Raw genomic sequence first — 23,482 nt, 5'->3', positions numbered from 1 at the left:
CTGAAAACAGCGGGCACACATCTGTTAGTGCTGGCATCTGGTGCTCCTACACACACTTTAAATAAATAATGACATGGTATACTTCCACAATAAAGAGAAAAATATTAACCATTGATCTGACAAGTGTACCAATACCCAAATAGATATATTACAGTGGTCACCCGCTTTAAGCTTGTGGTTGATTCTAAATATTGTTGGGTGACTTAGTCAATGTTTATGACATTCTTTTGGGAGGCCAGAGAGAATTTCAAAATGCAAATCTATGCTTCTTGTTGGACTCTGGGCTAAACAAGATCCCCTTGAAATTACACAGGAAACATTCCTACAACATGAAAATGATCTTACTCAATGGCTTGAAGCCGACTTTGCAGTTGTTCCAGAAAGCCTTCTTCTGATTCGCTGGTCATGTCAGTCAGATCAGCTTCATTCTCTGCCGCCAGCTGCCTTGCTCGCTGTGGACAGACAACACACAGCTTGCATAGTGACAGTGGAACACACCTAGAACCCATAGTGACGGTGGAACACACCTAGAACCCATAGTGACAGTGGAACACACCTAGAACCCATAGTGACAGTGGAACACACCTAGAACCCATAGTGACGGTGGAACACACCTAGAACCCATAGTGACAGTGGAACACACCTAGAACCCATAGTGACGGTGGAACACACCTAGAACCCATAGTGACAGTGGAACACACCTAGAACCCATAGTGACAGTGGAACACACCTAGAACCCATAGTGACGGTGGAACACACCTAGAACCCATAGTGACAGTGAAACACACCTAGAACCCATAGTGACAGTGAAACACACCTAGAACCCATAGTGACAGTGAAACACACCTAGAACCCATAGTGACAGTGAAACACACCTAGAACCCATAGTGACAGTGAAACACACCTAGAACCCATAGTGACGGTGGAACACACCTAGAACCCATAGTGACGGTGGAACACACCTAGAACCCATAGTGACGGTGGAACACACCTAGAACCCATAGTGACGGTGGAACACACCTAGAACCCATAGTGACGGTGGAACACACCTAGAACCCATAGTGACGGTGGAACACACCTAGAACCCATAGTGACAGTGGAACACACCTAGAGCCTTCTCCATGTTAAGAGCTTGCTTTTTCACATTTTTTGTTCATAAACTCTAAATTTACCCCCATTTAAAGACTCCCTCCTTTTTTAAGAAGTGATTTTTTTTCTTCAGATTTGTGAAAATCTTAATATGATTTTCCACTGTATAACAGTAACAAGGTCATCAGTTTTCAGCACTATCAGTTGTAAGTTCATCAGAGTTTAGGTACAAAGGAGTGAATATTCAGTATTCACGTTTTCCCTTATCAAGAGCAATGAGTCTTCATTTGACAGCATCCAATCTTGTTACTAAAAATAATGATGAACCAGGCAGGAAAAGGCATATTTTGAAGTGGTATTGTGTTATGGTATGAAACGACACCTCCACCATAAACCCTGCCACCCTCACGCCCACAATTACACAACAGCACCCAAGACTCTAAACAGTGCGGCAATGCGTCGGCTGCACATGTCTTACATTTTTATACAAACAGATCTTGAAAATGAAAAATCTTCAAAATAAAAATGTAAAAGATACTTAAAAACATTATGATTAGAATACCCAAACAATGCAGCCATAGGAGAGTGAATCTCAAATCCTAAAACAGAGATGGAATCACAAACAAGTCCTAAAGCAGACAGGGAATCAGCCTCCCCACAATGTCTTACCATAGCGGGGCTCTTGTGTAGTTTCTGGTTGCCCGGCGCCCTTACAGGTGAGAGGTCAAGGTCAGGGTCAGCGCCAGGCCTACTGACTGGTTGCCTAGCAGCAGCAGTGTGGGGTCCCTTATCAGCCACACCCGTCTTGGGCGACTTGGATCCTGAAAGAATGATTCAGGATTGATACGAAAGCATAATCTAACATATTTTTCAGAAAATTAGCCAGCGAACGTTTTTGTTATCTCCTGACCTGGGACCCCGTGTTTTGCACTTGGAGTATTCTCAAGCAAACTTGATGTATTTTCAGAAAAATGAGCGTACTCCACACAGCATTTGAACATGCATGATTGAAACATGTTTCACACGCGTCCGTCGCACCGCTAATCAAGTTTACCAATGCGTTTAAAACAAATACTTCTTTCAATGTTTACTGACAACAAGAGGCGAAGCCTTCAAGGCTCACGTAAGAAATTGACAAACAGTAACACAAACTCAATCACTCCGTCACACATACACACACACACAGTAAGCATAGGTGAAACTGTGCAAGAAAGCGAGACACTAGATCTGCCAACTAGTCTCGGCCCGCTCACAATAACAATGACCGAGACTTTCAGTAATTCCTTCGCGTGACGTCTAACCCTCTTACGTCATAATGTGACGTCTTCAAATGTTAAAGTTTCTATCACACACGTCAAACACTTTTGACCGAGACGTAATCTTCTTATGCGAGCTTTATCCATAGACTCGGAAATGTTAAAGTTTCTATCACAAACACACACACGCACGCACGCACAGACAGACAAAAGTTAGCATCGCATTGGCTACACTTACGTGAGCCAAAAACTGTAATTATGTGTCAAAATACTGGACTGGCTTCAAGATGAGTTTGTGAAGAAAAGTAGTCTGGGAATGTTCTCATCGTATCTTTTACCACCGACCGTACTGCTCGTATTCTAGACAATCACGCGTACAAAATATGGCGAAATCATATGGGTTCCCAGGTCTGTATCTCAGACGGTGAAACCTGCCCTAAGGAAGAAAAGGAGAGGCAAGCAATGAGCAGTGAATGAAACACGTCACTTACCTATGTTCTCCTGGCTGGAGTATTGGGACAGAGTTTTCTCGCTGTCGGCCTCACTGCGCTGTTCCTTGATCTTGTTGAGCAGCTTCTTCAGGGCTGTCTCTGCAAAACGTGGAACTCACCATTACTGATATCACTTCCATCAAAACATTACCACTAATCATGTCTCTGCAACCAGCACACACAGCTCACCATTACCAACAACGCATTCATCAAAACATCCTCACATTATCACTTATCATGTCTACGTTTTATCTTTGAGGAAATAACATAAATTGTTGATTTTTAATTTAAGCAATACCCAGAACTCTTTTCTGTGATAATTAGGGATAAAGAGAGTTGTGGTCAACTTAGAAAATACTTTTGTCCTTTCCTTCCTAGTCTTACACAAACACCATTACTTTCACACTCACCACACACTTTGGCACACACACACACACACACACACACACACACACACACACACACAAACACACACACACAAACACATGCATGCATAATGTCATACCCTGCTGCACACACACACACACGCACCACACACTTTGGCGCACACGCACACACACACCACACACTTTGGTGCACATGCACACACACACCCACACACTTTGGCGCACACGCACACACACACCCACACACTTTGGCGCACACGCACACACACACCACACACTTTGGTGCACATGCACACACACACCCACACACACCACACACTTTGGCGCACACGCACACACACACGTTGGCGCACATGCACACACACACCACACACTTTGGTGCACATGCACACACACACCCACACACACCACACACTTTGGTGCACATGCACACACACACCACACAGTTTGGCGCACATGCACACACACACCCACACACACCACACACTTTGGTGCACATGCACACACACACCCACACACACCACACACTTTGGCGCACATGCACACACACACACACCCACGCACGCATGCATAATGTCATACGCTGCTCCACACACAAACCCCAACCTCTTAAGACCTCCAAAAATCTGAGAAAATCAGGTCTTAAAAAGGAGGGGGTCTTAAAATGGGGGTAATGTTACAGAGGTTATCAACAGAAAATCTGAGAAAACAGGGTCTTAAAAAGGAGGGGGTCTTAAAATGGGGGTAATGTTACAGAGGTTATCAACAGAAAGTCTGAGAAAACAGGGTCTTAAAAAGGGGTTTCCACTGTAGTCAGTCCCGTGTGCATGTGACACCGGTCACTGTAGTCAGTCCCGTGTGCATGTGACACCGGTCACTGTAGTCAGTCCCGTGTGCATGTGACACCGGTCACTGTAGTCAGTCCCATGTGCATGTGACACCGGTCACTGTAGTCAGTCCCGTGTGCATGTGACACCGGTCACTGTAGTCAGTCCCGTGTGCATGTGACACCGGTCACTGTAGTCAGTCCCGTGTGCATGTGACACCGGTCACTGTAGTCAGTCCCGTGTGCATGTGACACCGGTCACTGTAGTCAGTCCCGTGTGCATGTGACACCGGTCACTGTAGTCAGTCCCGTGTGCATGTGACACCGGTCACTGTAGTCAGTCCCGTGTGCATGTGACACCGGTCACTGTAGTCAGTCCTGTGTGCATGTGACACCGGTCACTGTAGTCAGTCCCGTGTGCATGTGACACCGGTCACTTCTCTCAAAGCTGACACACGCTTTTACCTCCCTTAACATCCCCGCTCACACACACATACACAGTGACCACATTTTGACACCCCCCCACCCTGTATCCCTCTTGTACACACAACACACACACCAACCACGCCTAGCCTGCTCACCAGTCTGTCTCTGTGTGCATAACACATTGTTCACTTCTCTCAAAGCTGACACACGTTTACTTCCACCCCCTTCCTCCCCACATACATAGAGAATACTACATGGCTTGCTGTGTCTATAGAGAATACTACATGGCTTGCTGTGTCTATAGAGAATACTACATGGCTTGCTGTGTCTATAGAGAATACTACATGGCTTGCTGTGTCTATAGAGAATACTACATGGCTTGCTGTGTCTATAGAGAATACTACATGGCTTGCTGTGTCTATAGAGAATACTACATGGCTTGCTGTGTCTATAGAGAATACTACATGGCTTGCTGTGTCGTACCAGATTTACACGAGTTGTTTTTTTAAATATTGAACTGCCAGCGAAAGCGAGCTGTTCACTATTTGAAAAAGCAACAAGTGTAAATCTGGTACGACACAGCAAGCCATGTAGTATTCTGTTTATCCTACATTCTGTACTGACGTGTATTTTACTGAAAATGTCTTGCAGTCGAGGCAGCTAAATTGAAGACGCTTGTTTTGGAACCTCGATCTCTTCTAAAGCCTCGTGCAATCTATTACGTCAAAGCAAAGAAACGTCACTCTGAAAGTGTGGCGTGACGTGTTAGTTCTAAAGATTCATCGAGGGTAATTAGCGAGCGCAATTTGTGTTTCTATGATGACGTTTGTCTCGGTGACTTTGGCATCATAAGCAGTGGAAAAACAGGTCCCTGCCAGACTTGCTTGACATGACCTCATTTACATGATATACACACGTGTGATTTGAACGATTATTATCTCAGGGGTGTCTCTCTCACGTATGTAGGATAATAATTCTTCTGCGTTCATGGGCTGAAACTCCCACAAATACTTGTTTTTTTCCACGAGTGGGATTGTGCGTGTATGACCGTTTTGACCCCGCCATTTAGGCAGCCATATACCCCTTTCAGGAGACTCACCACATATAAAAAAGCACTTACCAGGCTTTGCCTGTTGAGCCGTCTGTCCCGGAACCCGTGAGATGTTGGTCAGTTCTCTCAAGGCCGGATTAACAGCAGGCATTGTGGGAATGACGATGGGAGAATCCTCCGCGGTTGCCAAGGAAGCGTCTCCTCCCTCCGCTGGCGTCGATGGTATGGGGTTGGGGTCAAGGGTCAAGGACATGTCACCTGACAAATCTGAAAACAACAAAGGAATGTATAATGCAGATCCTTTTGAATAAAAAAACAAGAAAGGTAAGTTGTTGGAATTTTTTGTTATTGACAATTATTTGCAGATCCTTTTGGTTTTGTGTGATATAGCTTTAGCAGGGTTCCAAAGGGGGAAAAGGAAAAAAGAATGGTCTGGGAACTGTTCAAACTCACGTTAAAAATAGTGCTATTTGACAAAAATCTCAATGTAACATTTCTCACAAAATCGCTGCAAAGTGGGAGTCGTGTTTAGGCTACTGGACTGACCGAGCTGTTTGAGGTACAAGTCTTCGAAGGCTAATTCCTTTTCAATCTGTGTGTTCATGGTTCTGTGTGATGGATGTGTCTATTGTTCATGATTCCAAAGTTGTAAAAAGTCCAACTGACTGAGTTGTTTGAGATACATGTCCTCGAATGCTCGCTCCATCTCCATCTGTTTGTCGTCAAGCTCCTCCATGCGGCGATCAGGCGGCAGGAACACTTGTTTCTGCGGCACAGTTAACACCACAGTAGTGCACGCACTCAATAATAGAGTGAACATTGAAATGAACAAGAAAGTTTTGAAATCGATTCAGGTATTTATATAATGCCACTTCAAATATACCATGTACAAACACTAAATTCAGATCAATCAACCAATGAAAAATGCTCTGGGAAGGGTTTGGGCTTGGTGTTCTAGTTACCAGTCGCTGACACATTACAATTCGTAATGGATAACTTTTCAGTAGGGGGGTGGTCAATCAAATCACTATAGTCAATTATAAGGAGCAAATGACACATAACTAAATACCAAAAGTTCAAAAGCTTGAGGCAAGCCAAATATTTTGTTTTGATTTTTCTTTTGAGCGATTCAAATGTACTGGTCTAAATGTACGTCTTGCAATATGCAATCCTTAGGGCACCACCCTGTACATAGATGCAGAATCTCAGAACCGATGCCCACACACACACGGCAGCCAATGACAAGAGTAAAAGGCTTACGGGGAGCTTGGACACCACAACCTGTCTGCGTCGCCGGTCCGCTCTCTGCTGCACGCTCAGATCCGCCAGCAGCTCATCGTAATCCTGTAACCATGGCATGAGTATCATCTTCCTGTGTTCACAGCAATAGTTATCTCTCTTGCTGCAGCAATATCATTGTATTCTTGTTACCATGGCATGAGGATCATCTTCCTGTGTTCACAGCAATAGCCTATCTCTCTTACTGCAGCAATATCATTGTATTCTTGTTACCATGGCATGAGTAGCATCTTCCTGTGTTCACAGCAATAGCTTATCTCTCTTACTGCAGCAATATCATTGTATTCTTGTTACTATGACGAGTATCTATCATGTCAAATTCTCCCTCTGCATCCATGTATCTACAAATCCAGTGAAACCCATCCTTTTTAAGACCTTCCCAAATATAAGAAATTCAGGTCGTGTTGAGTTTTGATTGAACTTGTAAAGCCCTTTGAGCTGTGGAGAAGCGCTATATAAATGCTCCATTATTATTAAAAAGGAGAAACTCTCAAAATGGTGGGTATATTTACAGAGATTGTGAACACAAAAGTCTGAGAAAATCAGGTCTGAAAGGGAGGGAGTCTTAAAAGTGGGGTTCCACTGTAGTACAAATGCAGCAGACATACCATCATAATACACATATTGTCTAATTTGGCAAACAATCACTCAATCAATCAATATGAGGCTTATATCGCGCGTATTCCATGGGTACAGTTCTAAGCACAGGATTTTTTTTTTTAATTTACTTTTTTTATGCAATTTATATCGCGCACATATTCAAGGCGCAGGGATTTATTTATGTCGTGTGAGATGGAATTTTTTTACACAATACATCACTCATTGACCCATTTGTATTGGCACTCAACCTGCCCCCAACACACATTATCTCTCTCTCACACACAAACACACACACAAACATATACACACACACACACACACACACACACACACACACACACACACACACACACACACACACACACACACAACAATTTTGTCACAAAGCTGACGTTCACCATCTGATTTGATCGATCTTTACAAAGGCAGGAAATCCAAAGGTTGCCCAACAAAACTCACATGTTTGAGCATCTCTTTTTGTAAAGCCTCCTTCCCTCTGATCTTGGCTCGGACTAGCTGGTCGTGTCCTCTCTTCCTTCGTTCGCTCACTTCCTCCTTTGTTCGTTCGTCCTCTTCATCCCCCGCAGCCTTGCCATCCAGCTGTAGACAGACCATCCATCAATAAATAAATAAATAAACAAACTCACCAATGCAATATCATTGAGCAATAAACTGTATTTGTTGTGATTTCAACTAATCAGAACTCGCAGTTTGTTCTCTCCTGTTTGGGTGGCACCCATTTTCCATGTGTACACCTCAGTCCCGCTGCCCGCCCTGACCTTCTCACTCTGGGTTTGTTTGTTTGTTTGTTTAACGCCCAGCCGACCACGAAGGGCCATATCAGGGCGGTGCTGCTTTGACATATTACGTGCACCACACACAAGACAGAAGTCGCAGCACAGGCTTCATGTCTCACCCAGTCACATTTTTCTGACACCGGACCAACCAGTCCTAGCACTAACCCCATAATGCCAGACGTCAGGCGGAGCAGCCACTAGATTGCCAATTTTAAAGTCTTAGGTATGACCCGGCCGGGGTTCGAACCCACGACCTCCCGATCACGGGGCGGACGCCTTACCACTAGGCCAACCGTGCCGGTCCTCACTCTGGGTCAATGACCGAGGTTTTTTTTTACTCTTTTTATGAGACCGACACTTTCCATTACTTTATTGTCCCATCGCTGGGAAATTCGGGTCGCTTCCTCCCAGTGGAAAGCTAGCAGCAACGGAGTCGCGCTACCCAGGTGTCTGCGTGTTTAGGTGTATTCAGTCACCTGCACTTATGGCAGAATGACCAAGGTCTTTTACGTGCCATTGTGATGACACGGGGGTGGGACATGGCTTCCGTCTCTGGGTCTGCACATAAAGTTGACCCGTGTCCGTCCCGGCCCGAATTCGAACCTGGGACCTTTCGATCACAAGTCCAGTGCTCTACCAACTGAGCTACCGGGCCCCCCTGTCTGAGAGGAAACTTTGCCAGGGTGATAGCAGCAGAAACATGCTTATCACTAGAGGGGGAGTGTTATGTGTCATTGTATAGCAATGTGGGTGCATGTGTACTCTTGTTTAGCCCTACACAAGGCGATACCAGTCAATAGGGCGCAGGGGTTAAAGTTGAAGAAAAAGTTGCGCCTTATACATGTAGTCCCGAAAGTAGGGTAATTTAGTGTGAGAACAAACCTGTTGTTCTAGAGGAGCCTTTTCCACCGCGTAGTCGGGGATGTGATAGTGAGTGGTGGAAAAAGCGTTCATGTCCGTCATGGGGATTGGCTTCTCTGCAAAACACAACACATTCCCTTGACAAAAAGGAACAGAAATATTTCACCATTTTCAAGAAAAGCAAATGCCCACAAGACTCTCCTTCGTCATTTCTCATTACAGTGGAAATTCCTTCTAAGAAGAAATATACCTCCACTTTACGACCCTCCACCCTCCCCACTGATAGCGGACTCCCTCCCTTCTTACCCCCCCCCCCCCTCCCCTCCTACCCAATAGAAGATTCCCTCCCTTTTAAGAAGCCCAACCCCTGATTTGACCTGCCCTTCAAGACCCCGTTTTCTCACATTTTCTATTCATAAACACTTCAACATTTTCAACAACAACAAAGCCACAAACTGCACCATCCAAGACACAGCCCAGTGTTAACAAATGTACAGTGACGCCTGTGATGTACAGCCCATGAAGGACACCTTATGTTGTACGTTTCTCTATTATTTCTACTTAAATGTACCTGTCATGACAGGCCACCTGCGGGTATAAAGACACTTTGGGCTGATACCATGGGTGTCCTTACAGAGGCGGATCAGTTCATTTTATGGGGGGGGTTTCCAAAAGTATATTGTGAAGATATGGGTGTGAAGGCGCGAAGCGCCGAGCCGACGGCGCAAAGCGCCTAGCTTGCTAGGGGGGTCCGGGGGCATGCCCCCCCGGAAAATTTTGTAAAAAAGGATGCAAAATGGTGCAATCTGGTGCATTTTGAGGATGATCGTTACCAGTTTCAGGCAGCAGATTTTGTCACTGATTAATACCCCAAAAAAACACCATTTAAAAAAAAAATTTTTGGCTGGGGGGGGGTTTCCGGAAACCCCTGAAACCCCCCCCTCGTCCGCCCCTGCCTTACAACACGGGTACCACTGTAGTCGAGCTACAGAGAGTGACACTTAGTGTCAAAAACTAAGTTAAAGATGAACAAATGTGCATGTACTTTTTCTTTTGCAGAGGTGCATACTCTGCCTCACTCTGTTAGTGCTACCAGGTAAAGACAAAGAAGTCCTGCATGACTATGGCAACAGTTTAACACATTTTCACCATTTCTCTCCATTCTTTGTGCACAACACTTTAAATCATTTTTCATTTCATTTTCATTACTTTATTGTCCCATCGCTGGGAAATTCGGGTCGCTTCCTCCCAGTGGAAAGCTAGCAGCAACGGAGTCGCGCTACCCAGGTGTCTGCGTGTTTAGGTGTATTCAGCCACCTGCACTTATGGCAGAATGACCAAGGTCTTTTACGTGCCATTGTGATGACACGGGGGTGGGACATGGCTTCCGTCTCTGGGTCTGCACATAAAGTTGACCCGTGTCCGTCCCGGCCCGAATTCGATCCTGCGACCTTCCGATCACAAGTCCAGTGCTCTACCAACTGAGCTACCGGGCACGACAAACTTTCTCGCCAGTACCATCAAAGTTAAAACAGTTATTTTGATGACATTTCCCATAACAACTATGGCACCTTGCTTCACAGACTTAGTGAGACGGAATACAGAATATAGTTTATTACATCAATACAGTGACCCCCCCCCCCCCCCCCCTTGTCAGTCCCCCACCTTAACACCTCGCCCCTTTAAGACCTCTTTTTCAGACTTTTCTGTTCATAACCTCTGTAAATGTACCTCCTTTTTAAAGGCGCAGTAAGCCTCCCGTAAACCATCACAGATACGGTCAGGCTTTTACACACAGTACAAACACCCTTTCCTTTAAACACTCACCGCTTGAGAACATCCTAGGTGCCCTCCGTAAAGAGCGAGCGAGGATGTTCCCGTTTGGTGAGCGTTCAAATGGAAGGGTGTTTGTACTGTGTGTAAAAGCCTGACAGTATCTGCGATGGTTTACGGGAGGCGCACTGTGCCTTTAACACCTCATTTTCCCAGATTGTTGGTCTTAAGGGTTAAGGGTGGAGATTTTTCCGATCTGCCAGGTCAACTTATGTGCAGACCTGCTAGTGGCGTATCCCCCTTCGTGTGTACACGCAAGCACAAGACCAAGTGCGCACGGAAAAGATCCTGTAATCCATGTCAGAGTTCGGTGGGTTATAGCAACACGAAAATACCCAGCATGCTTCCTCTGAAAGCGGCGTATGGCTGCCTTAATGGCGGGGTAAAAACGGTCATACACGTAAAATTCCACTCGTGCAAAAACACGAGTGTACGTGGGAGTTTCAGCCCACGAACGCAGAAGAAGAAGAAGAAAAGGGGGGTTCCACTGTATTGTCCTTGGACACAGGACGTGACAACTTACTGAGCTTGTCTTTTTCCTGCAGGATGTTAGAGATGGCGTCGGGAGGGGGAGGGGGTCTGGCCGCCATGTCTGCTGCTCTTTTCTTCTCCTGTAGCAGTGCTGCGCGTCTGTTCACACAGAACACCTTATTCTTCACACATTGGGAAGCAAAGTTTTGACAGATGTGAGATATGAGAGAGCGAGAGAGAGAGAGCGAGAGAGAGAGAGAGAGAGAGAGAGAGAGAGAGAGAGAGAGAGAGAGAGAGAGAGAGAGAGAGAGGGAGGGAGAGAGTGTGAGGTAGAGGGAGAAAGGGAGACAAAGAGACAGAGACAGAGAGAGTGGGAAAAATGGAGAGGGGAGAGAGAGAGAGCGAGGAAGATGTGGAGAGGGAGAGGGAGAGAGAGAGAGAGTGTGTGTGTGTGTGTGTCTGTCTGTGACTGAGAGAGAGAGAGAGAGAGAGAGAGAGAGAGAGAGAGAGAGAGAGAGAGAGAGAGAGAGAGAGAGAGACAATGACTTGTCTCCATCCGGGTACAATGTCATACAGTGGAACCAGCCCTGGTGACCAGCCCTTGACAACCACCACCTGCCCATCATCACAATCCAAAAAGACCCTTTAACAAGTTGTTTTTTTCCCCCATATAATTCCACCTGTCTTTTAGGATCACTTTTGGCCAGTCCCTTAGACTAGAGTGTATTGTATTGTGAATGTATTGTTTTGTCAATAACAAACGTTCCAACAACCTACCTTTCTTGTTTTTTGATTCTGAGTTTTGGAACGTTGGCAGTCTCTTTGTTTTTGGATTCCCTTAGAGTGTAGACAGACAGGACTGTATTTTGGTCAAAAACACCAAGACCGTAATTTCATACTACCGTACCTGTCCCGTATGTGCTGGGTGTCGTCGTACACCTTGTAGGCCTTGTCCAGCGCCACTCTGCGCAGCGCCTCCTGGTGGCGCTCCCCCGCTCGCTGCTTGTTCTCGTACGCCGCGAACTGCTGCTTGGCATGTGACGTCTGCTGGTCCTTGGCACACACAAACACAGGACACGTCTCAACAGAGATAAAGTTTGATGCACACAGAAACAACACGAGACACATCTCAACAGGGATCAAATTTGATCATGGTTGACATCAATCAATCAATCAATCAATCAATATGAGGCTTATATCACGCGTATTCCATGGGTACAGTTCCAAGCGCAGGGATTTTTTTTATATTTAAAATTTTTTTTTTATGCAATTTATATCGCGCACATATTCAAGGCGCAGGGATTTATTTATGCCGTGTGAGATGGAATTTTTTTACACAATACATCACGCATTCACATCGGCCAGCAGATCGCAGCCATTTCGGCGCATATCCTACTTTTCACGGCCTATTATTCCAAGTCACACAGGTATTTTTGGTGGACATTTTTATCTATGCCTATACAATTTTGCCAGGAAATTTTGTCAATCGTGGGATCTTTAACGTGCACACCCCAATGTAGTGTACACGAAGGGACCTCGGTTTTTCGTCTCATCCGAAAGACTAGCACTTGAACCCACCACCTAGGTAAGGAAAGTCAAGTCAAGTCAAGTTTTATTCCGATAAAACCCCGTGAGGGTACATGGAAAATTAAAAAACACAATAAAAACACATTTCATTCAACACCAAATAAAAGGAACTAAAACAAAAAGAAATCAGGATATGTACAGAAAAGGGAGTTGAGGGGTGAGGGAGAGCAAAAACAATACAAGAAACAATTCAACAATAATAATAATAAATAATAATAATAATAATAATTGTCAGTAAGTACTGGTGTCACATGACTGATGTGAACCAGTTGATTGGCTAATGGCGATGCGCTAAAACTGTTAGCGCACTCTTGGAGTGCGCTAACTTTTCCACAGAGCGTATTCTTGCGCCCTTTGCCTAAGCAAGACTGTGCTCTCATCCTCAGAATTAATTAATGACATGTAGCTTATATTCTCCACAATACCAAATGACCATAAATTCCCTGCTTCTCAATTAAAGCAGAAGTGGGTTTTTTTTCTGACAGATTGCATGTGCCTGTGCCAGTGCCAGTGATCTAAAAAAATAGAAGCCGCTGTGTTTCATCTAATTTTTGCCGACTTGCATAGATTCTTCTCATATGCCGTGTTAGTGGCATGTAGCTTATCATCCACATTACCAAATGATGAGTTGGTATACAATTCCCAGCGGCTAACAGAAAACACAAGTGTTATTCCGATAACGTACCAGCAAGACCAGTTTGGAAGACTGACTCGATCGACTCTGTAGCAGACAACACAGAAATACGACTACATCAGTTCAGTAAATGAATGGTTTCAGAATTATTATTTCAAAGCAAGAACAATCGTAATCGAAAACGTGTAAGGTTCAGAACGTTCTTACCATATATAAGATTTATTAGCAGCCTGCCTTATGCGTACAGACTCAGTGCAGACTGCAGTCGTTCCATTGCCCAGGTTGGCAGGTAGCCTAGCAGACGACATTAACCCCGCTCAGCAAATTAACATGTTGGGCAAATGTGAACGAAAAAACGATGGGGATATAATACGTGTAGGGTTCAGAGCATTCTTACCGTTCATATTTAGTATCAGACTCCCCGATGAGTGGAGATAGAACACGAGAAATATGCCACATTTGTTTTGAAAATGTGCGAACCGTCGAGTCCCGCTTTGAGTCAATTCAAGGGGAGTCACTCCGCATAGTCAATCCGTCGAAGCTCGACTGGAGGTTTCGAATCGCAAATAATGAAGAGCCTTTCTCCGAGTTCAAATGAGGTCTCTCTGAAAGATCATCACTGTTCAGATTAACGCTACACTGGAATTTACCAACAGAAATTAAAATGCGTGTGACGAAAGCACGACACACTTGAGACACCCCACACAAAAGTAGATCTTTACTGTGCACGACCTGACCACACAGTTATGCCTATTCAAATGCGCATTGCAAAATGTGCGTTTGGAATCTTCTTTTTTCTATGGCGGTACTGACAATATCGTTATTGAAACAATCCCAGTGCACTAAGGGATTTATAGAGCAAATCTCGAAAATAATTATTGAACTCAGCGCTATGCGCTTCGTTCAATAATGAATTTTCTCGATTTGCTCTATAAATCCCTTAGTGCACTGGGATGTCTCAATAACTTAAATAATAATAATAATAATAATAATAATAATAATAATAATAATAATAATAATAAAACACACAAAGTAATTACATACATTTCTTTACTATGGGAAATGGGGGGAAGGGGGAGGGGGAGGGGGGGGGTGATGGGTGAGTTAACATAAGGACAAAAATACTATTACAAACAACACAAAACAGATAACGGAGTATAAAGCTAAAAGAGAATTAAATTTTACTCGCTTCTCAAACAGTCCATGACAAGTGTCATGAACTTTGCGAGTTTTAGCAATAAACTCTTTTTTGTAGTGGAAAAAAGCTCTCTGAATTTAACTGAATTGGGGCGGGCATAATAATAGCACCGTAACAACTGTTTTCTATAATTGGTAAAAAAAGGACATACAAAAATATAATGGAACTCGTCCCCAAGGTCACCTGATGAACATTTGTGACAGATTCTGTCTTGTCTGGGAATACTAAGAGTCCTACCTTTTTGTATAGGCAATTTATGATTCAGTGTTCTAAATTTTAAAACAGCGTTTGCTAAATTAACCGGCAGGATGGACAAGTACTTTTCAAACTCAAAATTCTCTTTATACATTCTATAATTATAATAAAACTCATTGTTATTTATTTCTGAATGCCAGGTTTGGACAAATTGGTCTTGTAGCCTATTTTTCATCAGTGCTTTGAAAGTATTAAAATAACCACCATCCGTTACATTATCGATAGTTTGATTGTGCCAAAAATCACTAAAGCCTAACTCATTTAGAACACCATGGACAGAAAGCAAAAATTTTGACTTGTATACACCAGATTCATACATTTTAAATAAAAAACGATATGTCACACAAGAGAGTTTGTCAGAACCATTTGAAAATGCAAGTTTGTACCAAAAATTCAACATACGACATTTCGCTTGAATACTTACAGGGAACTGACCTAATTCACCCAAAACCATGTTTGTTGGTGTTGATTTGCCAACTTTCAAAATCATCTTAAAAAAAAGGGGGGAGAAAATTGCTAACGCCCTGACCCAGGGTCGAACTCGCAACCTCTCGCTTCCGAGCGCAAGTGCGTTACCACTCGGCCACCCAGTCCTGACATCAGCAACATCAGCATGGCTGTTCCTGACTCGCATTTTTAGTGCAAGTTAAAAATAGCCACGGCAGAGGGAATCATTTGGTTACTATCAGCTGCAGCCAGCTCACTGTTAAAGCTTGCTTGCTTGTTATACCCAAATGCTTCTGCGCTACGGGAGATGGGCCTGATTACTGTATGGCACTGAGCAGCCAGCTCACTGTTAAAGCTTGCTTGCTTGTTATACCCAAATGCTTCTGCGCTATGGGAGATGGGCCTGATCACTGTGTGGCACTGAGCAGCCAGCTCACTGTTAAAGCTTGCTTGCTTGTTATACCCAAATGCTTCTGCGCTACGGGAGATGGGCCTGATCACTGTACGGCACTGAGCAGCCAGCTCACTGTTAAAGTTTGCTTGCTTGTTATACCCAAATGCTTCTGCGCTACGGGAGATGGGCCTGATCACTGTATGGCACTACGGGAGATGGGCCTGATCACTGTGTGGCACTACGGGAGATGGGCCTGATCACTGTATGGCACTACGGGAGATGGGCCTGATCACTGTGTGGCACTACGGGAGATGGGCCTGATCACTGTGTGGCACTACGGGAGATGGGCCTGATCACTGTATGGCACTACGGGAGATGGGCCTGATCACTGTGTGGCACTACGGGAGATGGGCCTGATCACTGTATGGCACTACGGGAGATGGGCCTGATCACTGTATGGCACTACGGGAGATGGGCCTGATCACTGTATGGCGCTACGGGAGATGGGCCTGATCACTGTATGGCACTACGGGAGATGGGCCTGATCACTGTATGGCACTACGGGAGATGGGCCTGATCACTGTATGGCACTACGGGAGATGGGCCTGATCACTGTATGGCACTACGGGAGATGGGCCTGATCACTGTATGGCACTACGGGAGATGGGCCTGATCACTGTGTGGCACTACGGGAGATGGGCCTGATCACTGTGTGGCACTACGGGAGATGGGCCTGATCACTGTGTGGCACTACGGGAGATGGGCCTGATCACTGTGTGGCACTACGGGAGATGGGCCTGATCACTGTGTGGCACTATGGGAGATGGGCCTGATCACTGTATGGCACTACGGGAGATGGGCCTGATCACTGTATGGCACTACGGGAGATGGGCCTGATCACTGTGTGGCACTATGGGAGATGGGCCTGATCACTGTGTGGCACTACGGGAGATGGGCCTGATCACTGTGTGGCACTATGGGAGATGGGCCTGATCACTGTGTGGCACTACGGGAGATGGGCCTGATCACTGTATGGCACTACGGGAGATGGGCCTGATCACTGTGTGGCACTATGGGAGATGGGCCTGATCACTGTGTGGCACTACGGGAGATGGGCCTGATCACTGTGTGGCACAATGGGAGATGGGCCTGATCACTGTGTGGCACTACGGGAGATGGGCCTGATCACTGTGTGGCACAATGGGAGATGGGCCTGATCACTGTATGGCACTACGGGAGATGGGCCTGATCACTGTATGGCACTACGGGAGATGGGCCTGATCACTGTGTGGCACTATGGGAGATGGGCCTGATCACTGTGTGGCACTACGGGGGATGGGCCTGATCACTGTGTGGCACTACGGGGGATGGGCCTGATCACTGTGTGGCACTACGGGGGATGGGCCTGATCACTGTGTGGCACTACGGGAGATGGGCCTGATCACTGTGTGGCACTACGGGAGATGGGCCTGATCACTGTGTGGCACTACGGGGGATGGGCCTGATCACTGTGTGGCACTACGGGAGATGGGCCTGATCACTGTGTGGCACTACGGGGGATGGGCCTGATCACTGTGTGGCACTACAGGAGATGGGCCTGATCACTGTGTGGCACTACGGGGGATGGGCCTGATCACTGTGTGGCACTACGGGAGATGGGCCTGATCACTGTGTGGCACTACGGGAGATGGGCCTGATCACTGTGTGGCACTACGGGAGATGGGCCTGATCACTGTGTGGCACTACGGGGGATGGGCCTGATCACTGTGTGGCACTACGGGAGATGGACCTGATCACTGTGTGGCACTACGGGAGATGGGCCTGATCACTGTGTGGCACTACGGGAGATGGGCCAGATCACTGTGTGGCACTATGGGAGATGGGCCTGATCACTGTGTGGCACTACGGGAGATGGGCCTGATCACTGTGTGGCACTACGGGAGATGGGCCTGATCACTGTGTGGCACTACGGGAGATGGGCCTGATCACTGTCTGGCACTACGGGAGATGGGCCTGATCACTGTGTGGCACTATGGGAGATGGGCCTGATCACTGTGTGGCACTACGGGAGATGGGCCTGATCACTGTGTGGCACTACGGGAGATGGGCCTGATCACTGTGTGGCACTACGGGAGATGGGCCTGATCACTGTGTGGCACTACGGGAGATGGGCCTGATCACTGTGTGGCACTACGGGAGATGGGCCTGATCACTGTGTGGCACTATGGGAGATGGGCCTGATCACTGTGTGGCACTACGGGAGATGGGCCTGATCACTGTGTGGCACTATGGGAGATGGGCCTGATCACTGTGTGGCACTACGGGAGATGGGCCTGATCACTGTGTGGCACTATGGGAGATGGGCCTGATCACTGTGTGGCACTACGGGAGATGGGCCTGATCACTGTGTGGCACTACGGGAGATGGGCCTGATCACTGTGTGGCACTACGGGAGATGGGCCTGATCACTGTGTGGCACTACGGGAGATGGGCCTGATCACTGTGTGGCACTACGGGAGATGGGCCTGATCACTGTGTGGCACTACGGGAGATGGGCCTGATCACTGTGTGGCACTACGGGAGATGGGCCTGATCACTGTGTGGCACTACGGGAGATGGGCCTGATCACTGTGTGGCACTATGGGAGATGGGCCTGATCACTGTGTGGCACTACGGGAGATGGGCCTGATCACTGTGTGGCACTACGGGAGATGGGCCTGATCACTGTGTGGCACTACGGGAGATGGGCCTGATCACTGTGTGGCACTACGGGGGATGGGCCTGATCACTGTGTGGCACTACGGGAGATGGGCCTGATCACTGTGTGGCACTACGGGGGATGGGCCTGATCACTGTGTGGCACTACGGGAGATGGGCCTGATCACTGTGTGGCACTACGGGAGATGGGCCTGATCACTGTGTGGCACTACGGGAGATGGGCCTGATCACTGTGTGGCACTACGGGGGATGGGCCTGATCACTGTGTGGCACTACGGGAGATGGGCCTGATCACTGTGTGGCACTACGGGAGATGGGCCTGATCACTGTGTGGCACTACGGGAGATGGGCCTGATCACTGTGTGGCACTACGGGAGATGGGCCTGATCACTGTGTGGCACTATGGGAGATGGGCCTGATCACTGTGTGGCACTACGGGAGATGGGCCTGATCACTGTGTGGCACTACAGGGAGATGGGCCTGATCACTGTGTGGCACTACGGGAGATGGGCCTGATCACTGTATGGCACTACGGGAGATGGGCCTGATCACTGTGTGGCACTATGGGAGATGGGCCTGATCACTGTGTGGCACTACGGGAGATGGGCCTGATCACTGTGTGGCACTACGGGAGATGGGCCTGATCACTGTGTGGCACTACGGGAGATGGGCCTGATCACTGTGTGGCACTACGGGAGATGGGCCTGATCACTGTGTGGCACTACGGGAGATGGGCCTGATCACTGTGTGGCACTATGGGAGATGGGCCTGATCACTGTGTGGCACTACGGGAGATGGGCCTGATCACTGTGTGGCACTATGGGAGATGGGCCTGATCACTGTGTGGCACTACGGGAGATGGGCCTGATCACTGTGTGGCACTATGGGAGATGGGCCTGATCACTGTGTGGCACTACGGGAGATGGGCCTGATCACTGTGTGGCACTACGGGAGATGGGCCTGATCACTGTGTGGCACTACGGGAGATGGGCCTGATCACTGTGTGGCACTACGGGAGATGGGCCTGATCACTGTGTGGCACTACGGGAGATGGGCCTGATCACTGTGTGGCACTACGGGAGATGGGCCTGATCACTGTGTGGCACTATGGGAGATGGGCCTGATCACTGTGTGGCACTACGGGAGATGGGCCTGATCACTGTGTGGCACTACGGGAGATGGGCCTGATCACTGTATGGCACTACGGGAGATGGGCCTGATCACTGTGTGGCACTACGGGAGATGGGCCTGATCACTGTCTGGCACTACGGGAGATGGGCCTGATCACTGTGTGGCACTACGGGAGATGGGCCTGATCACTGTGTGGCACTATGGGAGATGGGCCTGATCACTGTGTGGCACTACGGGAGATGGGCCTGATCACTGTATGGCACTACGGGAGATGGGCCTGATCACTGTGTGGCACTACGGGAGATGGGCCTGATCACTGTGTGGCACTACGGGAGATGGGCCTGATCACTGTATGGCACTACGGGAGATGGGCCTGATCACTGTGTGGCACTACGGGAGATGGGCCTGATCACTGTGTGGCACTACGGGAGATGGCCTGATCACTGTATGGCACTACGGGAGATGGGCCTGATCACTGTATGGCACTACGGGAGATGGGCCTGATCACTGTATGACACTACGGGAGATGGGCCTGATCACTGTATGACACTACGGGAGATGGGCCTGATCACTGTGTGGCACTACGGGAGATGGGCCTGATCACTGTATGGCACTATGGGAGATGGGCCTGATCACTGTATGGCACTGAGCAGCCAGCAGCTGCTGTGTTATCTCTGCTGTGGGGAAAAGGATGGGTGCTAAAAATAGCACAGTCTGCATGCAGCTAAGGAGGCAGAAATGAAGCCCTGGGAACAGCCGTGTAGCTAGCTCTGACAAGACTCAAGTTTAGCTCTACGAATCTGACAGGGACATTTGAAAATCAAGAAAACTATCAGGAAGGTAACAGGCTTTAGGCGTCTTGGGAAACCTGCTTTCATTGACAGAAATCTGCCAAAAAGCAGGAAGATATCAGGCGTTGATAATTCTACAGTGACAGGACACTCACTGTGACGATGGCCTGTGAGTGACCTTGACCTATGGTGCGCAGCGTGTTGTCGTACTGCTGTTCCAGCCTGTTGACCTCCTCCTGCTTCTCCTCCTCCATCTGATCCTGAGGGCAACACACACCGAAAAAATAATCACAACAAATACAATAGAACTCCCCTTTTTCCATCTAAAAAAAATCAATCCGAGAAAATCAAGTATTAAAGCCTCACTACGCCTCACATGAGGTTTACAGAACGATGCAATCTTTCACGAAATAAGCTATTCTAACCTAATGGATCACACTTGCACTGGCATAAGTTTTAACAGCAGTAAATGACACAGTTCATTTAAATGGCCATTTAGTATGCGTAAACCACACACCAGTTCTTGTGGTTTATTCAACCCCTGAGCGATCGTGGACACATGTGAGTGTGACCCACTTTCCTTTTTTTTTCTCTCACAATTTAGTCATCAGTATACAAGGTAGTTTAGGGTACAGAGTGAGACCGTTTTCCAATCCAATATCCATATTAGAATTGATACAATAACAAAAAGATGTGCAAAAGAGGAACAAACCTCAATTTCATGAGCAAGTTTGAGGAGTTGCCGCTTCCGTTCAGTTTTGACGTTGCTGCGAATCTTTGCGGCTGCTGCTTTGGACTGCTCTCGCACCTACAAAAGCAAGTCATGTGATGACTGATGTGAACCATGCATGGCGAACTGAGCTGCTACATGACACATGCAGAGGGGGCAATACAATTCCTGTATAAGTCATAAGTTGACTTTGCATAGCTTTGCTGTTACAATTTGATAGTTTAAAAAATGAAGAAACAAATTATGCACGCATGAGTGCGTGTGTGGGATGACTAAGAGAGACAGCCAGCCAGAGAACGCTAAAGAAAAATAAGACGTCACAATTCATCATGACAATTTAATAGTAATAGACTAATTACACTGTACATCATGTGCAGTCATTCCGTACTTTCATCCTACCAATGTACCAAAATAACTACCATCCTGAAGAAAGCGGTTTGTCCCTGCCGAAATATTGATAAAGTAATTAAAGTACTAATCTGGTGACTGCTATGTCCTATTTTTGATTAGATTTAGAAACAAATTCTTGTGTAACTGCAGATTTACAAAAGATGAACTAAAAGTAAAACGCACCAATGATACAAAAAGCAATGAACAGTGTACGCTCTGGGGGCTGACAATGTCGCTGCGGCGGATTGCAGACTTCGCCCTACAGACGGGATTGAAAATGTAACATGGCTTGGAACGCAGAATACGAAGAAGATCAGAAGTACCTGTATGATGCGAAGTTTTCTGCGACGTTCTGTCTCCGCTTTCTTTAGCTGTTCCACTTCATTGGGACTGAGGCGGTACTTGGGACGCTGCTGCCCCGCCAACTGCTTCATGGTGAAATGTGTGATGCAAAACCAGTTGCAAGACTTTTACGAGTACTCACACCAACATACTGAAGTGGAACGTCTCACTGCAACAGTGCAAAATAGTACAAGTTATTGAACAAAACTAATAGAGTGATAGACTAAGGAGTACAAGGTAATACAGCAAAGGCAAAAGCTATACTCTGAGTGTATACAGGATCTATGAGCCTGTAATCTGCAGCCAATGAAATGCCCCCTAACATTGACGAGTCCTTAATTAGGAGGTAGCCAATGAAAAATCAGTCCGACATATTGACCTCCGCTATCTTTTTTTCTGAGTGTCGAGGGTTGGCAAATAATGTACATTCATATAGTATACAACCGTTTCTAGGTCAATACACGCTCCAAGTGTGTTCCAAACTCCGACAACAAACTGACGTGAAGCATCAGTTTTTTGAGTGTGTTTGTTTTTGTCTGTGTTTCATTTGTTCCCAGCGTACTTTGATACCATGAATCGAAAGTGATGCGTACCAACACAAAATGGTGTTGAATGATGCTCTGATGTTGTTGCGGTTCAGTGTCTGGTCTTTTAGGTACACCCTGAAAATGTAATCTACGTTACAGCAAAGGCCGTGCAGCATCAGATTGTTTTCGTTTCTTTGTACTCTTATAATCAACTGCTCTGCGTTCCTATCGCAAAATGGTGTCGAATGGCAAATTCGCTTGGCGATCGGAAGTTAATGCCGGAGTGTATACAAGACCCTGACCCCTGTAAACACTCCGAGTGCGTATAGCTAGTGCGTACAGCAAACTTTCAAATTCAAATTCAAGCTCAATTAAGGAGTCAATCACTCAATGAGTCAATCAATGATCTTAACAATTTCTAAGGAAATTTCAAACACCATAAACGTGTTGCACGGGACGTCATGTGTTCAATAGTTTCAGTCTCAACTAGTCTTGTTTTTCAAAAGTACCAAAAAGAGTAAAGACTATTTCAGTTTTCACTAAAGTTGACACTTTCAGTCGGAAACAATAGTCGCCCACTTCACAGGAACAATAGTCGCCCAAGACAAGTGTTCCACGATCCACAATTCAGCTCCAATTCTCAAATATTCAACAAAATTGACGGCTTACCTTACTTTCGCCGCACATGTGTACTTTTCGTACGATAAGCTCCGAGTAAGTTTCGTCTGCGGTGAAACTTTCAACAAGTTTGGGCAGGTAGCTTTCAAAGCGACCGCTTGGGATATCAATAGAACGACAAACGGTTGTCGCAAAATACTAAACACCATCAAAATTTGACTTTGCTATATAAGTATTCATGTGGGTTGTAAAAGAACAATACTGAAACATACTTCTTTAGTTTATTTATGGTATATGACAGGCTAAGTTCTAAGAATACATGATTTTTTCCCGA

At 46.5% G+C, this 23,482-nt stretch overlaps 1 protein-coding gene across 1 annotated transcript in view; it reads right to left on the bottom strand.

Moving 5' to 3' along the window:
* Nucleotides 1-23,314, bottom strand: part of LOC138974053 (uro-adherence factor A-like) — a 29,040-nt gene extending 5,726 nt beyond the window's left edge. Inside the window, exons 1-14 of the mRNA XM_070346765.1 lie at nt 23,200-23,314; nt 21,985-22,172; nt 21,254-21,349; nt 20,697-20,801; nt 12,294-12,439; nt 11,439-11,545; nt 9,104-9,198; nt 7,884-8,024; nt 6,786-6,869; nt 6,192-6,291; nt 5,595-5,792; nt 2,837-2,935; nt 1,759-1,910; nt 346-452 (exon numbers count right to left, since the gene is read on the bottom strand). Coding sequence (XP_070202866.1) covers nt 346-452; nt 1,759-1,910; nt 2,837-2,935; nt 5,595-5,792; nt 6,192-6,291; nt 6,786-6,869; nt 7,884-8,024; nt 9,104-9,198; nt 11,439-11,545; nt 12,294-12,439; nt 20,697-20,801; nt 21,254-21,349; nt 21,985-22,095 — 1,541 coding nt within the window. The 5' untranslated portion in view covers nt 22,096-22,172; nt 23,200-23,314. The remainder of the gene's footprint in view (nt 1-345; nt 453-1,758; nt 1,911-2,836; nt 2,936-5,594; nt 5,793-6,191; nt 6,292-6,785; nt 6,870-7,883; nt 8,025-9,103; nt 9,199-11,438; nt 11,546-12,293; nt 12,440-20,696; nt 20,802-21,253; nt 21,350-21,984; nt 22,173-23,199) is intronic.
* Between the last annotated feature and the right edge of the window lie 168 nt (nt 23,315-23,482).

The sequence above is a fragment of the Littorina saxatilis genome, linkage group LG8 (genome assembly GCF_037325665.1).
Source record: "Littorina saxatilis isolate snail1 linkage group LG8, US_GU_Lsax_2.0, whole genome shotgun sequence".
Classification (NCBI taxonomy): domain Eukaryota; kingdom Metazoa; phylum Mollusca; class Gastropoda; order Littorinimorpha; family Littorinidae; genus Littorina; species Littorina saxatilis.
The sequence above is the reverse complement of the archived record's forward strand: the minus strand, read 5'-3'. Positions and strand labels throughout refer to the sequence as shown.